The 17,574-nt window shown below is 43.5% G+C and overlaps 1 protein-coding gene across 2 annotated transcripts in view; it reads right to left on the minus strand.

Moving 5' to 3' along the window:
• Nucleotides 1-15,840: 15,840 nt before the first annotated feature.
• Nucleotides 15,841-17,574, minus strand: part of GSR (glutathione-disulfide reductase) — a 57,419-nt gene continuing 55,685 nt past the window's right edge. For both annotated transcript variants that reach the window (XM_045398104.2, XM_045398103.2), the window contains exon 13: nt 15,841-17,447. In XM_045398104.2, the coding sequence (XP_045254039.2) occupies nt 17,298-17,447 (150 nt within the window). In that variant the 3' untranslated portion in view covers nt 15,841-17,297. The remainder of the gene's footprint in view (nt 17,448-17,574) is intronic.

Genomic DNA, 17,574 nt, shown 5'->3' on the forward strand with positions numbered 1-17,574 from the left:
AATACAACAGTGGCATGTGACTTGCTTTGGATAATAAAATATGAACAGGACACATATGGCATCCAAGGAGAAGCTTTGATGTAAGAACTAGCCGGGCCAGGCGCAGTGGCTCACACCTGTAATCCCAGCTCTTCAGGAGGCCGAGGCGGGCGGATCACCTGAGGTCAGGAGTCCAAGACCAGCCTGGCCAACATGATGAAACACTGTTTCTACTAAAAATATAAAAATTAGCTGGGTGTGGTGGCATGCGCCTATACTCCCAGCTACTCAGAAGGCTGAGGCAGGAGAATCACTTGAACCCAGGAAGTGGAGGTTGCAGTGAGCTGAGATTGCACCACTGCACTCCAGCCTGGGCAACAGAGCGAGACTTTATGTCAAAAATAAAATGAAATAAAATAAATAAAATAAAGAACTCGCTTGAGATTCACTGTCTTGCCTGTCCCTCACCCATAAGACTCTGCAGTATTCCAGACTGGGGCACTTGATCCTGGAGCAAAGATAACCTGGAGTGTTGCTGTGGCCCATCCACAATGACACACAGTAGGCATGAGATAGAAGCTTTGAGGCTAGGCCGGGTGGGGTGCCTCACGCCTGTAATCCCAGCACTTTGGGAGGCCGAGATGGATGGATCATGGGGTCCAGAGTTCAAGACCAGCCTGCCAAGATGGTGAAACCCTGTCTCTCCCAAAAATACAAAAAAAATTAGCCAGGCATGGTGGTGGGCACTTATAATCCCAGCTACTTGGAAGGCTGAGGCAGGAGAATTGCTTCAACTCGGGAGGCAGAGGTTGTAGTGAGCCGAGATCGTGCCACTACACTGCAGCCTGGGCGACAGAGCGAGACTCTGTCTCAAAAAAAAAAGCAAAAAACCTCTACCAGAGAGCCAAACCCCATTGCCGCCCGCACACACACACACACACACACACACATTCTCTCTCTCTCTCTCACACACACACACTCTCTCTCTCTCTCACACACACACACACACGTAGACTTTCCCCAGGTAGTTATTGACAGGATGGAGTCACATACCTCATCTAAATCAATCAATCCCCATGAAAGGGAAGGAAACTACCGTGACAATCTGAAAGAAATTTTGATTCACCTTTCTGGAGATGGGGAGGGAGTAGCCTTCCTTGAACACACGAGGGAGCAAATACTGAACTCACATCTTCAAAAAGTCAGGACCAAACTAGATTCTTACCTTGCAGAAACAATAAAAAGTCATTCCATAATTCAAACTTTCTTTCAAGTTTTCTCTTTGATAACCGTCATATCTTCACATGCAATTCTAAGTGTTTATGATCAACTTCGATAATTATCATAATAAAGAAAATAATATCTCATAACATTTACATAATTCATGATTTTTGCTAAATCAGTATATTAGAGTTCTCCAGAGAAATAGCAAATAGGATATGTGTGTGCGTGTGTTTGTGTATAGACAGGAGGAGAGAGAGACCGAGAGAGAGGGAAAAAAAGAAATAGAGACAGAGTTAGAGAAGGATGTATTTATTTATTATTTAAGACACAGTCTCACTCTGTCACCCAGATTGGAGTGCTGTAGCATGTTCTCAGCTCTCTGCAACCTCCACCTCACAGGTTCAAGCAATTCTCCCGCCTCAGCCTCCTGAGTAGCTGGCATTACAGGTGCGCACCACCACACCTGGCTAATTTTTGCATTTTTAGTAGAGATCGGGTTTCACCATGTTGGTCAGGCTGGTCTTAAACTCCTGAACTCAAGTGATCTGCCCACCTTGGTCTCCCAAAGTGCTGCAATTACAGGCGTGAGCCAATGCGCCCAGCCAAAGAGGGATTTATTATAAGGAATTTCTCACATAATTATAGAGGCTGACAAGTCCCGAAATGTGCAGCTGATCTGGAGGCACAGATGACTGAAGATGTCCTTCCAGTTTAAAGCCATGCAGCTCAAAACAGGAAGAGCCAATGTTTCACTTCTAGTTCTAGTTTCAGTTCTATCCTAGCTCTAGACAGTCAGGCAGGAGGAGCATTCCTCTTACTCATGGGAGGGTCAGCTTTTCTGTCCCATTCAGGCATTCAATTGATTGGATGGGGCCTTGCCACATTAGAGAGGGGAATCTGCTTGATACATCTGCCAGTTTAAATGTTCATTTTGGTCAGGTGCAGTGGCTCACACCTGTAATCCCAGCACTTTGGGAGGCTGAGGCGGGTGGATCACCTGAGGTCAGGAGTTCAAGACCAGCCTGGTCAACATGGTGAAACCCCCATCTCTACTAATAATGCAAAAATTAGCTGGCTGTGGTGGCAGGTACCTATACTCCCAGCTACTTGGGTGACTGAGGCAGGAGAATCACTTGAACCCAGGAGGCAGAGGTTGCAGTGAGCCAAGATTACGCCACTGCACTCCAGCCTGGGTGACAGTGTGAAACTGAGTCTCAAAAAATAAATTAAATAAATAAATGTTCATCTCATCCAGAAACACCCTCACAGACACACCAAGAATACTGCTTGACCAAATGTCTGGGAACCCTGTGGCTCAGTCAAGTTGACAAGTAAACGTAACCATGGCAATTTGGCACCCAGACCCCTCCTTAAACCATACTGAATAACCAAATAAAGACAATAACAAGGTCATAATTCCACCTACCATGATACCACTATCCTGCATACAAACAAAAACAAATTTAATCCCTTTCCTAGAAGAGAAGGTCAAGTCCTTGGGTCATGTTTTCTCTTTGATATCCCATAACTTTTTTTTACTTGTATAAATTTAAGGGGTACAAGTACAGTTTTGTCACATGGATATTTTGCATAGCAGGGAAGTCTGGGCTTTTGGGTAAGCATCACCCAAACAGTGTACATTGCACCTATTAGGTAATCTCTCATCCCTCATCGCCCTCCCACCCTCCCACTCTTTCAAGTTTCAATGCCTATTCTTTCATACTCTACACACTCTATGTCCATGTGGACACATTATTTAGATCTCATTTATAGATAAGAACACATGGCATTTGACTTTCTGGATTGTTTCACTTAAGATAATAGCCTTCAGTTCCATCCATGTTGCTGCAAAAGACATGGTTTCATTCTTTTTTATAGCTGATAGTATTCTGTTTTATTTATACACACACACCCCCCCCCCACATTTTCTTTCTTTTTTTCTTTTTTTTTTTTTTTTTTTTTTTGATATGGAGTCTTGCTCCATCACCAGGCTGGAGTGCAGTGGCGCGATCTCAGCTCACTGCAATCTCCGCCTCTCAGGTTCAAGTGGTTCTCCTGCCTCAGCCTCCCCAATAGCTGGGACTACGAGTATGCATCAACATGCCCGGCTAATTTTTTGTATTTTAGTAGAGACGGGGTTTCACCATATTGCCCAAGATGGCCTCGATCTCCTGACTTGATCTGCCTGCCTTGGCCTCCTAAAGTGCTGGGATTACAGGCGTGAGCCACTGCACCTGGCCTACCACATTTTCTTTATCCAGTCACCCACTGATGGATACTTAGGTTGATTCCATATCCTTGTTTTTGTGTATAGTGCTGTGATAAACATAATGAGTGTAAATATATTTTTGATATGATGCTTTTTCTTTTGGGAAATCTCATAACTTTTTAAACAATTCTTAAATACTACAATATTGCATCAATACATCTTAGGTTATATGATGTAGGAAAAAGAGAGGGAAGAAAACAAAGATAATTTATACACACACATGTAATCATGGCAATTACAGTCCTCATTTCTATAACTGGTCACATGGCTCTCCTATGTTAAGTGGGAACATATGGTACTTGTCCTTTTATCCCTGGTTTATTTCACTTATGATAATGAACACCAGTTATATCTATGTTGCTGCAAATGACAGAATTTCATTCTTTTTTATGGCTACATAGTATTCCATTGTGTGTATGTGTCACATTTTCTTTAACCATTCATCTGTTGAAGGACACTCAGAGTTCATCTTTTTGCTGTTGAGTATAATACTCCTTAAGGCTTTAGATCTTTTTCTCTAGAGTATACCAAGGCAATGCTGGCATTTCTTTCTTTTCAAGACAGAGTCTTGCTCTGTTGCCAGGCTAGAGTGTAGTGGTGTGATCTCGGTTCACCGCAACCTACACCTACCGTGTTCAAGCGATTCTCAGCCTCCTGTGTAGCTGGGCCTACAGGTTCACACCACCACGCCCAGCTAATTTTTTCTATTTTAATAGAGACAGGGTTTCACCATGTTGGCCAGGATGGTCTCGATCTTCTGACCTCATGATCCACCCTCCTTGGCCTCCCAAGTAGCTGGGATTATAGGTGTATGCCACCATGCCCAGCTAATTTTTGTATATTTAGTAGAGACAGGGTTTTGCCATGTTGGCCAGGCTGGTCTCGAACTCCTGACCTCAGGTGATCCCCCCCTCCCCCCAAACTCAGCCTCCCAAAGAGCTAGGATTACAAGCATGAGCCACCATCCCTGGCCTTGTTCCATGTTTTAGCCAAACAAACTAACTTTTAGAGCCCTTTCTAACCTCCTAAGCTGTAACATTAAATTGGCAGATCACTTGAGGTCAGGAGTTTGAGACCAGAGTGGGCAACATAGTGAAACTCCTTCTCTACTAAAAATACAAAAATTAGCTGGGCATGGTGGCAGGCACCTATAATCCCAGCTACTTGGGAGGCTGAGGCAGGAGAATTCCTTGAACCTGGGAGGTGTAGGTTGCAGTGAGCCAAGACTGCACCACTACACTCTAACCTGGGCAACAGAGCAAGACTCTATCTCAAACAAAAAACAAACCATTAAATTGACAGTCTCTGTTTAGTGGGCCCGTGTCAGTAAATTTGACTTGATCCAACTTTATTTTTCTTTCACCATTATCCCATAGTCTTAATATCCATTCCCACACATTTCGCCCTGGATTTCTGTATGTGTAAATTGGAAAAACGATGTACTCCTTTTGGAGTACAGCTTACCTCTTCACGGGTCATGTTTTGTACTTCACCTTTTGTGGCTGGCTGGAACTTGAGTCTAGTCATAGGTTTAGAAGCAAAGACAGGTGATGAGGGTGTGTCCTGAATAGAACCAGCAGAGTCGTGCAAGTTAATTACCTCAGAAGAGGACATTATAATATCTTCAGGCAAAGCAGAGACGGAATAGCTGCTTCTACTGGCAGAAGACTCAGCAGAATTTAGGGGTTCAGTGTCCACACCCTCATCAGGATCTTCCCATATATCCCCATTCCAATTTTCAGGATCTCATTCTTTTCCTTCCCAATCAATGCCCTCACTTTGACAGCAGATGCCCCGAGAGGTTGGGAATTTGATTTGCATTGTAATTCAGCCACTTGCTGGATAAGACTCTGGGAGTGCTTTTCAGTAATCTCAGCTCTGAAGCTACAAAGATTTTAAATGCTGCCTTAATCATATCATATATTATAATTATATATTTCTGGACTCTATTTTGATCAACCAATGTGATTTTAGCCATATATTGTGGACTTTCTTGAAGAGGGATACACATACACGACGGTGATACAGTTTTATTTCCAATGGGTGACCACAAGATGGCGCTAGGTGACTACAATGATCTGCTTACCAAACATTAAAGCCCAAAATTAAGCATAAAGGTTAAGTAATTGCCATATACACAAAAAGGAATACCCTTTAATGTAATATCTTAAAGTTAATACATTTTAAAGCCTGATATATTTTTAAAAGAAATTTGGCACATAAAAAAAAGTGCTTGATTAAAATATGCACTCAGCTGAGCACAGTGGCTCACGCCTGTAATCCCAGCAGTTTGGAAGGCTGAGGCGGGCAGATCATCTGAGGTCAGGAGCTCGAGACCAGCCTGGCCAACATGGTGAAACCCTGTCTCTACTAAAAATACAAAAAATTTGCCAGGCACAGTGGCGCATGCCTGTAATCCAGCTAGTCAGTCAGGAGGCTGCGTCAGGAGAGTTGCTTGAACCTGGGAGGCAGAGGTTGCAGTGAGGCAAGATCGCACCTTTGCACTCCAGCCTGAGTGACACAGCAAGACTCTGTCTCAAAAAAAGAAAATAAAAAATAAAAAAACAATAAAATGTGCACTCAAACAAGGAGTCTCCTCTCTTGTTATCGAGGGACAATTCAGAATCAACGCCAAATATTGTTTTAGTGTGAAAAATCCCTGCTTTAAATTGAGGCTCATGATTTTATGCTCCTGCTCTAGGGAATTAGACCTACCATGTTGTATTAGCTATGCCTTTTGTTTTCTGTATTCCGATACTTGGACATTTGGGAGCCTTGCTAATCCTGGAGGGCTGCCTGTCCCAGTCCCATTGCTAGCAAATTTCTAGAGACAGTAAATGATTAGGGGACTAATCATTTACTTCATAGGATCTGTGAGCGTAACAACTATATTTTCTTTTCTTTCTTTTTTGAGGTAGGGTCTGGCTCTTCACCTAGGCTAGGGTGTAGTGGTACGATCCGGCTCACTGCAGCCTCCGCCTCCTGGCCTCAAGGGATCCTCCCACCGCAGCCTTAGGAGTAGCTGGGACTACAGGCACTTGCCACTACAACTGGCTAAGTTATGTATGTTTTGAGGAGAGACGTGATCTCACCGTGTTGCCCAGGCTGGTCTTGAACTCCTGGACTCAAGTGATCCTGCAACCTTGGCCTCCCAAAGTGCTGGGATTACAGGTGTGAGCCCCCATGCCCAGCCACAACTATATTTTCAGTGGCACTTGGCTCCTCATCTAATGACCTTGCCATACTAAATAATAATAAAACCTATATTTTTAAAGCAAGTGTCAGACTTTGCTGGTTACCTTCTCAACCATTCCCCTACTTTCTTGCTAAAGGCTTTGTTCAAGACAGCAGTGGATTCAGCTTAAATGCTTACCTTGCCAGGTTCCTTGCAGCTAGCTTGTCGTGTGACACACACATGATTTCTACATAAGGAGAAATCTCCTGGCAATTTTGGGGTAAGTTTTTGTTTCCTGATTCAGATACCACCTCTTTCTCCTTTTTCGCCCTTTTTGGAACACAGACATGAGACTAGAGATAAAGGAGCTATTTTACAATCATGAAGTGACCAACTCAAGCATGAAAGCTACCTTGTAAGGATAGTGAAATGGAAAGACAAAGGAAGCTTGGGGCCACATACAGTGGTTCATGCCTGTAATCCCAGTACATTAGGAGGCTGAGGCGGGAGGATTTCTTGAGCCCAGGAATTGGAGACCAGCCCTGGCAACAAAGCAAGACCCTGTCTCTACAAAAAATATAAAAATTAGCTGAGTATGATGGTGCATACCTGTAGTCCCAGTTATTCAGGAGGCTTCAATGGGAGGATTGCTTGAGCCCAGGAGGTCGAGGCTACAGTGAGCCATGATCACACCACTGCACTACAGCCTGTGCAACAGAGCAAGGCCCTGTCTCTAAAAGAAAATAATAATATACTAATATTTAATATTAATACTCATAGCTTTTTGAGGGGTTTCTCATTGAATCCTTCCAAAATGGTATGAGGTAGATAAAAATGTTCTGACTTTACAGATGGAGAAGCTGAGGCATAGAAGTGTTATATTTTCCAAGGACATACAACTCTAAGTGGAGGAGTCAAGATCCAAACCCACTTCTGCCTGTCTCTAAAGCCTGAGCTAACAACTATGAACTATTGCAATTAATTGAAAGGTAAACTCTTTGGAGAGTCATGTTTGTATCTCCACAGTGCCTAGTGTACTGCTAGATACCAGTGTTATTTAATCAAGATAAATAGACCGGGCGCGGTGGCTCACGCCTGTAATCCCAGCACTTTGGGAGGCCAAGGCAGGCAGATCACGAAGTCAGGAGATCCAGACCATCCTGGCGAACACGGTGAAACCCTGTCTCTACTAAAAATACAAAAAATTAGCCGGGCTTGGTGGCGGGTGCCTGTAGTCCCAGTTACTCTGGAGGCTGAGGCAGGAGAATGGCGTGAACCTGGGAGGCGGAGCTTGCAGTGAGCAGAGATCACGCTACTGCACTCCAGCCTGGGCAACAGAGTGAGACTCTGTCTCAAAAAAAAAAAAAAAAAAAAAAAGATAAATAAAATTAAGAGTAATCAAAAGAAAAGAATTACATTTTGGGCCATATCAAGATAAAGTAAACATAACCAAAAACTTAGTTTCAGTATATTTAAATAGACTCAATCTTTATTATTTGTGGATTCCATATTTGCCAATTTGCCTACCCATTAAAATGTATTTGTAAGCCTGAAATCAATACTTGTAGCACCTTCATAGTCACTTGCAGACATGTGCAGAGTGGGAAAAAATTGGAGTGCTGGGATTACAGGTGTGAGCCACCACGCCCAGCCGATTTCACTGTTTAAAATGGCCCTACATGGTGGCTCAAGCCTGTAATCCCAGCACTTTGGGAGGATGAGGCAGGTGGGTCCCTGGGGCCCAGGAGTTTGAGACCAGCCTGGCAACATAGAGAGACCCCCATCTCTACAAAAAATATTAAAATTAGCCAGGTATGGTGGCAGGTTGTCTGTGGTCCCAGCTACTGGGGAGGCTGAGGCTGGAGGATCCACTTAAGCACAAGAAGCAGAGGTTGCAGTGAGCTACTCTGCACTACTGCACACCAGCCTGGAAGACAAAGTCAGACCCTGTCTCAAAAAAGAAAAAAAAAAGACATTTTCTCACCACAAAATAATGACAACTATGCAAGATAATGCCTATGTTAATTAGCTTGAGTTAGCCGTTCCACTATATATACACATTTTATTAATTTATTATTATTTTTTGAGAGGGAGTCTTACTCTGTCACCCAGGCTGGAGTGTAGTGGTGCAATCTCAGCTCACTGCAACCTCCGCCTCTTGGGCTCAAGCTATTCTCCTGCCTCGGTCTCCCAAGTGGCTGGGATTACAGGCACGTGCCACCAGGCCCAGCTAATTTTTGTATTTTTAATAGAGACGGGGTTTCGCCATGTTGGCCAGGCTGGTCTCTTGAACTCTTGACCTCTGGTGATCCATCCACCTTGGCCTCCCAAAGTGCTGGAATTACAGGCGTGAGTCACCATGCCTGGTCTTTATTTATTTATTTTCTGGAGACAGGGTCTTGCTGCCATCCAGGCTGGTGTGAAGTGGTGCAATCTTGGCTCACTGCAACCTCTGCTCCTGAGTTCAAGCGATTCTCCTGTCTCAGCCTCTCGAGTAGCTGGGATTACAGGCATACGCCACCACACCCAGCTAATTTTTGTATTTTTAGTAGAGACGGTGTTTCACCATGTTGGCCAGGCTGTTCTCAAACTCCTGGCCTCAGGCCATCTGCTGCTATAAAGATACTACCTGAGACTGGGTAATTTATAAAGAAAAGAGGTCTAGGCTGGGCATGGTGGCTCACGTCTGTAATCCTAGCATTTTGAGAGGCCGAGGCAGGCAGATCACAAAGTCAGGAGTTGGAGACCAACCTGACCAACATGGTGAAACCCCATCTCTACTAAAAATACAAAAATTATCTGGGCATGGTGGTGAGCGCCTATAATCCCAGCTACTCAGGAGGCTGAGGCAGGAGAATCGCTTGAACCCAGGAGATGGAGGTTGCAGTGAGCCGAGATTGCGCCACTGCACTCCAGCCTGGGCCACAGAGCAAGACTCCGTTTCAAAAAAAAAAGGAAAAGAGGCTTAATTGACTCACAGTTCCACACAGCTGGGGAGGCCTTAGGAAACTTACAATAATGGCAGAAGGGGAAGTGGACACCTTATCACCAGGCGGCAGGAGAGACACAGAAGATGTGAGAGTGCAGGAAAAGCTATCATTTACAAAATCATCAGATCTTGTGAGAACGAACTCACTATCACGAGAACCACATGGGGGAACCGCCTCCAGAATCCAATCACTTCCCTCCCTCCACAGGTGGAGATTACAGGTCCCTTCCTGTATACATGGGAATTACAATTCAAGAGGAGATTTGGGTGGGAACGCAGCCAAACCATATCAGCTGGGGTGATCTTTTTTTTTTTTTTTTTTTTTTGCAAAGACGGTCTCGCTCTGCCGCCAAGGCTGGAGTTCGGTGGCATGATCTTGGCTCTCCGCAGCCTGGAACTCCTGGATTCAAGTGATCCTCCCGCTTCAGCCTCTTGAGTAGCTGGGACTGCAGGCATGTGCCACCATGTGTGGCTGGCGAGGGTAATTGATAATGACCACCAAGGTGAAATTGGACTGCTAGTCCACCAAGAAGCTAAAGAAGACAACCTAGAGATCCTGTAGGAGATCTGCTAGATTGTTGCTTAGCATTCCTATGCCATTTTTAAAGTCCATGGAAAACTATAACAGCCCAATTCAGGCAGCACCACTAACGCACAGACTCTTTCCAGACCAAAGATTTGGGTCACCCCAACAGGTAAAGCACCACAACTGACTGGGTGCAGTGGCTCACGCCTGTAATCCCAGCACTTCAGGAGGCCAAGGTGGGCGGATCACCTGAGGTTGGAAGTTCGAGACCAGCCTGACCAACATGGAGAAACCCCATCTCTACGAAAAATACAAAATTAGCCAGGCATAGTGGTGTATGCCTATAATCTCAGCTACTTGGGAGGCTGAGGCAGGAGAATCGCTTGAACCCGGGAGGTGGAGGTTATGGTGAGCCAAGGTCATGCCATTGCAGTCCAGCCTGGACAGCAAGAGCAAAATTCTGTCTCAAAACAAACAAACAAATACACAAAAAAACCCACAAAGAACCACAACCAGTTAAGCAGCTAAGGCACTTGCTGAAGGCAAAGGGAAAATGGAACTGGTAGTGAAAAAAGGTATTACAGATACTAGCCATGACCATGTGTCCAGTTACAGAAACAAGGACGATAACTATTATATTTCCTTGTTTTATTATGAATGTTTGTGCACAGGCACGCGTGCACACACACACACACATATGTATCAGATGTTTTTTCCCTTATCCATCTACTATGTGACATAAGATGTATTAATTTTGTTATAGTATTTAAGTGTTATTAACTTTACATTACAGAATTTGAATTATGGGATATCAAAGAGAAGAGCAAACATCAACCAAGGACTTTGTATCCTCTTCTGGGGAAAGGGTTTGTGTTGTGGTTGTACCCAAGATAGTTGTATTCTGTTAGGTGAAAGTATGACCTTGTTATGTCTTACTCAGGTATTAAGTATGGTTTAAAATGTAGGGACTGGGCTCAGTGGCTTACCTGTGCCTGTAATCCCAGCACTTTGTGAGGCCAAGTCGGGAGGACTACTTGAGCTCAGGAGTCGAGACCACTCTGGGCAACACAGCAAGACCCCATCTCTACAAAAAAAAAAAAAAGTAGCTAGGCAGGCCTGGTGGTGTACACCTGTAGTCTCAGCTGCTTGGGTAGCTGAGGTGGGAGAATTGCTTGAGCCCAGGAAGCCAAGGCTTTAATGAGCCGTGATCACACCACTGCACTCCAACCTGGGTCACAGGTTGGAGCAAGATGCTGTCTCAAAAAAAGAAAGAAAATTATATATACACACACACACACACACACGAATGTCTCTTAGTATTCCTATACCATTATTACAGGCATAGGAATGCATATATTACACATATATTTATATATAATGTATATTATATATGATGTATATATATGTTTATATATAATATATAATATATATGTATTTATAATATATAATATACTAATTATATATAATTATATATAATAGATAATATCATATATATAAATATATATATATTTATATTACATATATAATGTATATAGGTGCCAAGGTGACTGGGGTGAACTTGGAATGATTGGTCACAATGGTATCAACTTGGTGGGTATTTTTGGATAAGATATTAATCTCACAATACGTTGGTGAACTTTGTGTAAAGCAGATTGTCCTCCGTTATGTGTGTGTGTGTATGTGTGGGATGCTTAACTGGTAAGTTGAATGCCTGAGCAGAACAAAAAGACCACTTCTCTAAGCAAGGGGGCCTCTCTCTCAACCTTCAGACTGTGTCTGAACCACTGGGTCTCCTGGTCTCCAGCCTGCCGGCCTCCACAGCACATTTTGGACTTCCCAAACTCCATAATAGTATGAGTGAATTCCTTATAACAACTCTGTTTCTGCATGCGCACATATCCTATTATTCTGAAGAATCCAAATATGCCTGCTTACTCATTTTTCAAAAAGGTAAAGAATTAAAATGTTGACGTTTCCAATACTTTTGATCTTAGTGTCAAAAAATCATAGTAACACACTCTTCTGCCTTGCATCCAAAGTCGCTGCCTGACATCCCAGGAATGATACTGTGAAACACAACATCGGGAAGATGGAAATGAGTAATCTAAGTGAAAAATGTCATACACAAAGTGAATATGTAGTGCAGACCTACAATGTGACAAGATGTTATGGCAACACATAATAGAACACACAAAACTACTTACGTCTTCACAAAGGTGATGTTTTAGTCCAGTCTGATAAAATGAGTAGGAGATGGCCAGGTACAATTAAAGATTAAAGACGGGCAAATTCTTCTTCTTCTTCTTTTTTTTTTTTTTTTTTTTTGATGGCGTCTCACCCTGTTGCCCAGGATGGAGTGCAGTGGCACGATCTTGGCTCACTACAACCTCAAACTCCCAGATTCAAGCAATTCTCCTGCCTCAACTTCCTGAGTAGCTGGGATTACAGGTGGCTGCCACCATACCTGACTAATTTTGTACATTTTTAGTAGAACCAGGGTTTCGCCATGTCGTTCAGGTTGGTCTCAAACTCCTGACCTCAGGTGATTCGCCCGCCTCAGCCTCCCACAGTGCTGGGATTATAGGCATGAGCCACTGCACCCAGCCAACAGGGGCAAATTCTTTACTATTCCTTTCCACCTAGAGGTGAAGTTCAATTCACTTCCTCCTGAATCTGAGCTGGCCTTAGTGACTTGCTTAACCAATATCATGTAGCAGAAGTGATGTTCTAGAACTTCCAAGGTTAAGTCATAAGGCTTGTAGCATCTGCCCAGGATTCTCAGAACACTTTGACAGCCGAAAGGTTCCACTTAAGTCCACTGCTCTGAGACCGCCATGCTGAAGAGGCAACATGTAGGCACGGCTTTCCCTCGTCTCTGCCTATGTGTCAGACATTTGAATAATTCTCTTTTGGACTCTAGACCAGCCCATTTGCCAGTTGAATATCACCAAATAACCCCTGCCAACACCAACAGAAGAACCAGCCGCTGAGCCTAGCCCCAATTACTGATCCACAAATCATGAGATTTAAGATGGTCTCTATTATAAGATAGTTTGTTATACAGCAATTTTTTTTTTTTAAGACTGAGTTTCACTCTTGTAGCCCAGGCTGGAATGCAATGGGCCATCTCTGCTCACTGCAACCTCTAACTCCCAGATTCCAGTGATTCTCATGCCTCAGCGCCCCGAGTAGCTGGGATTACAGGCACACACCACCATGCCTGGCTAATTTTTGTATTTTTAGTAGAGATGGGATTTCACCATGTTGGTCAGGCTGGTCTTGAACTCCTGACGTCAGGTAATCCGCCTGCCTCAGCCTCCCAAAGTGCTGGTACTACAGGCATGAGCCACCATGCCCATCCAGCAATACAATAATTTATCCAATCCTTCCTTCACTGTACTTTCTACCTGCTCTGGCCTTTTCCTCTACAGCCCCCACATTTCAAATCTTACCTAACCTCCTTTGTGAACCTTTTCTCGCTTTTCCCAGCAACAGTGCACTTCTGGTCCTCTGAACCGGTATCCTTTTACCTCTCTAATAATATGTAATGAAGGCGGTAATCTCCTATTTGTTTAGGGCAGTACTAATCTGTACCAATTGTGTAAACTGTCAGTGACACTCCTTTCACTCTTGAAAGTGTGCCATTTTAGTCAATAAATCATATAGTCATCCTGTACTTACTTGCTTTATTTGTATAGAAATGGTCTCTCATTCTAGATAATAAGATTACTTGAAAGCAAGTAACATGTCTTTCCTTCAGTAAACATCTACTGTGCAACTACAATGTGGTCCATATTATACAGCGTGCTGCTTTGTATTTTTTTTTTTTTTTTTTTTAAACAGAGTCTCACACTATTGCCTGGGCTGGAGTGCAGTGGTGCCATCTTGGCTCACTGTAACCTCCACCTCCGAGGTTCAAGTGTTTATCCTGTCTCAGCCTCCTGAGTAGCTGGGTGGCACCAGCCACCACGCCTGGCTAATTTTTGTATTTTTAGTAGAGATGGGGTTTCATCATGTTGGCCAGGCTGGTCTCGAACCTGTGACCTCAGGTGATCCACCCGTCTTGGCCTCCCAAAGTCCTGGGATTATAGGTGTGAGCCACTGTATCTTTACATTTCTTGGTGCTTTCAGTAATAGAGGTTGTTAAGCCACAACACCTCAAGGGCTGGACCAGTTCAAGGACTGATGAGAAAGCAGACAGGAACTCAGATAAGGGTACTGTACTTTCTTTTTGGTTTACTATGGAACCAGCACACAGGCAGCAGAAAGGATAAACGTGAGATTAAGAACACATGATGTTAAAATAGATGTTAAAATAGGGCCTCCCATTTCCCTGACAGAGGCACATCTCAAGGTTGGGGTCTGTGCACAGTGAGAAATCCACCAGCAGAATGGAGCCTAGAACCTTGGTCCACTGTCTTTTAGGCTAGGGGAAGAGGGGAGAAATGGCTATATTTGTCCACGCCCAAGTTTGGGGATCCTATTTTCTTATCCCACCACAAATACATATAATTTCCTTGCTAATACAATATTTTTCTTTCATTGACATTGGGCCTACTTAAGAAGTCAGTGCAGGCTGGATGTGGTGGGTCACGCTAACAACTGTAAACTACTGCAATTAATTGAAAGGCAAACCCTTTGGAAAGTCATGTTTGTATCTCCACAGTGCCTAGGGTACTGCTAGATACCAGTGTTATTTAATCAAGATAAATAGGCTGGGCGCGGTGGTTCATGCCTGTAATCCCAGCACTTTGGGAGGCTGAGGTGGGCAGATCACCTAAGGTCAGGAGTTTAAGACCAGCCTGGCCAACATGGTGAAACCCCATCTCTACTAACGGTACAAAAATCAGCCAGGTGTGGTGGTGTGTGCCTGTAGTCCCAGCTACTTGGGAGGCTGAGGCAGGAGAATCACTTGAACCTGGGAGGCAGAGGCTGCAGTGAGCCAAGATGATGCCACTGCACTCCAGCCTGGGCAACAGAGCCAGGCTTGGTCTCAAAAAAAAAAAAAAAAAAAAAGTCAGTGCAGTAACTGGCCATCACTAACCAGAAGGACAATCAGTAAAAGCTTAACAGAACACACAGCAAAGAATTCAGTGGGCCCGGCGTGGTGGCTCACGCCTGTAATCGCAGCACTTTGGGAGGCCAAGGCGGGCCGATCACGAGGTCAACAGATGAAGACCAGCCTGGCCAACATGGTGAAACCCCATCTCTATTAAAAATACAAAAATTAGCTGGGTGTGGTGGCATGCGCTTGTAGTCCCAGCTACTCAGTAGGCTCATGCAGGAGAACTGCTAGAACCTGGGAGACGGAGGCTGCAGTGACCTGAGATCGCACCACTACACTCCAGCCGGGCGACAAAGGGAGACCCTGTCTCAAAAAAAAAAAAAAAAAAAAAAAGAATTCAGTAACACTGGATGACTAATGAATATCATGGAAAAATTGAACTAGCCGGTAAAACCTAATAGAAATAAAGTGTTAAAGACCTAAATGATTTCTAGGCTTTTCTTCCAACTCAACCATTAATCTGCTAAATGTTACGTTTATACCTCTGATCTTTATTTTTATACGAGAACTCTCTTTTCACGCCCGTAAGCACAGGCAACCAATTCTCCAATGTGAAATATCCTTAGAAAATGAACCAATTTCCTGTGTACCAGTTAAAGCTCACGGTAACAAATTTTATAAGAAGAAAAAGCTGTTAATTTTATTTTCAAATTTTTGGAAGATTTTCAGAAAAAATAAAATGACAAGAACACATACAAATACTGAAATTATTCGTTGAACTATAAACACTGAGCAGAGGAAGGGACTTTTGAAGTATTTGAATCCACCTCCTTCTGAAAGTAGGAATCACTTCTAAATCTCTCGTATCTGTTTTCAAGGTGGGTTTTCCCAGGAGGGTCCCAGCCTCCTCAAATCTTTCCCAAGTTTGATGCACTTCATCTCATAAAAATAATGCATACTTTTTTTTTTTTGAGACAGGGTCTTGCTCTGTTGTCCAAGATTGAGTGCAGTGGCATGATTAGGACTCACTGTAGCCTCACCTCACCCAAGCTCAAGTGATCCTCTCACCTCAGCCTCCCAAGTAGCTGGGACTACAGGTGCACACCACCACACTCGGGTAATTTTTTTTTACTTTCTGTAGAGATGCAGTCTTGCTATGCTGTGCATGCTGGCCTCAAACAAGTGGGCTCAAGTGATCCTCCTGCCTTGGCCTCCCAAAGTGCTAGAATTATAGGCCTGAGCCACTGGGCCTGGCCACAAACCATTTTTAATGATTAAAAAAAAAAAAGAAAAAAGAAAATAAGGCAGGCCGGCTTCTCACATTACATACCTTTAGAAAAAGGTCACATCCTTGAAGCAGCTTTGTTATATGAAGAGCACAGTACTGGTTTCAAAAAATATATAAAGGTTCTGTGCACTGGTATTGTTTACACGTGAAGAATTGCCATCAACTTCTATGAAAATTAGCAGGCCGGCATAGTGGCTCATGCCTGTAATCCCAGTACCTCAGGAGGCTGAGGCGGGCAGATCACCTGAGGCCAAGAGTTCGAGACCAGCCTGACCAACATGGAGAAACCCCATCTCTACTAAAAATACAAAATTAGTCAGGTGTGGTGGTACATGCCTGTAATCCCAGCTATTTGGGAGGCTGAGGCAAGAGAATTGCTTGAACCTGGGAGGCAGAGGTTGTGGTGAGCCGAGGTAGTGCCACTGCACTCCAGCCTGGGCAATGAGAACAAAACTCTGTCTCAAAAAAAAAAAAAAAAAAAAAAAAATAGCAAGTTCTGTTCATTCAAGTACATTAAGTTAATTGTACTTCACAAAGTTTTATATTTGGGGATGAGGCTAAAACAGAAAAAAAAAAAACTAGCACAGAGCTGTTAATAAAAAAAAAAAACTTGAAAATATTAATTATTGTGAGATGTGATCAAATGAAAATCAATCCTGGATAACATTACAAATCTCTAACTCCATAAATAAGTTCTACTATGTACTAAAAATTTCCACTATCAGAAGATCCTGATTAAAATAAAGAAATACATAAAACTGAAACAGTAAGTCAGTGTGATTATTTGTTTCATTTCAGAAGATCTATGGGTCCCGCTGCCAGCCACACGCGTCTCAGGGTTCTCAACGAAGTGTGACTAGCTCTTCTGAAGAGGTAGGGTGAATGGCGACTGTGTTGTCAAAGTCCGCCTTCGTTGCTCCCATCTTCACTGCAACGGCAAAACCTTGCAGCATTTCATCACATCCAAGTCCCTGCATATGGATCCCAACCACCTGGGAAAAAAAGAGAAACATCTTCTTTTCTTTTTCTTTTTTTTTTTTTTTGAGACAGAGTTTCGCTCTTGTTGCCCAGGTTGGAGTGCAATGGCATGATCTCGGCTCACTGCAACCTCCACCTCCT

Source organism: Macaca fascicularis, chromosome 8, assembly GCF_037993035.2.
Source record: "Macaca fascicularis isolate 582-1 chromosome 8, T2T-MFA8v1.1".
In the NCBI taxonomy this organism is placed as follows: Eukaryota; Metazoa; Chordata; class Mammalia; order Primates; family Cercopithecidae; genus Macaca; species Macaca fascicularis.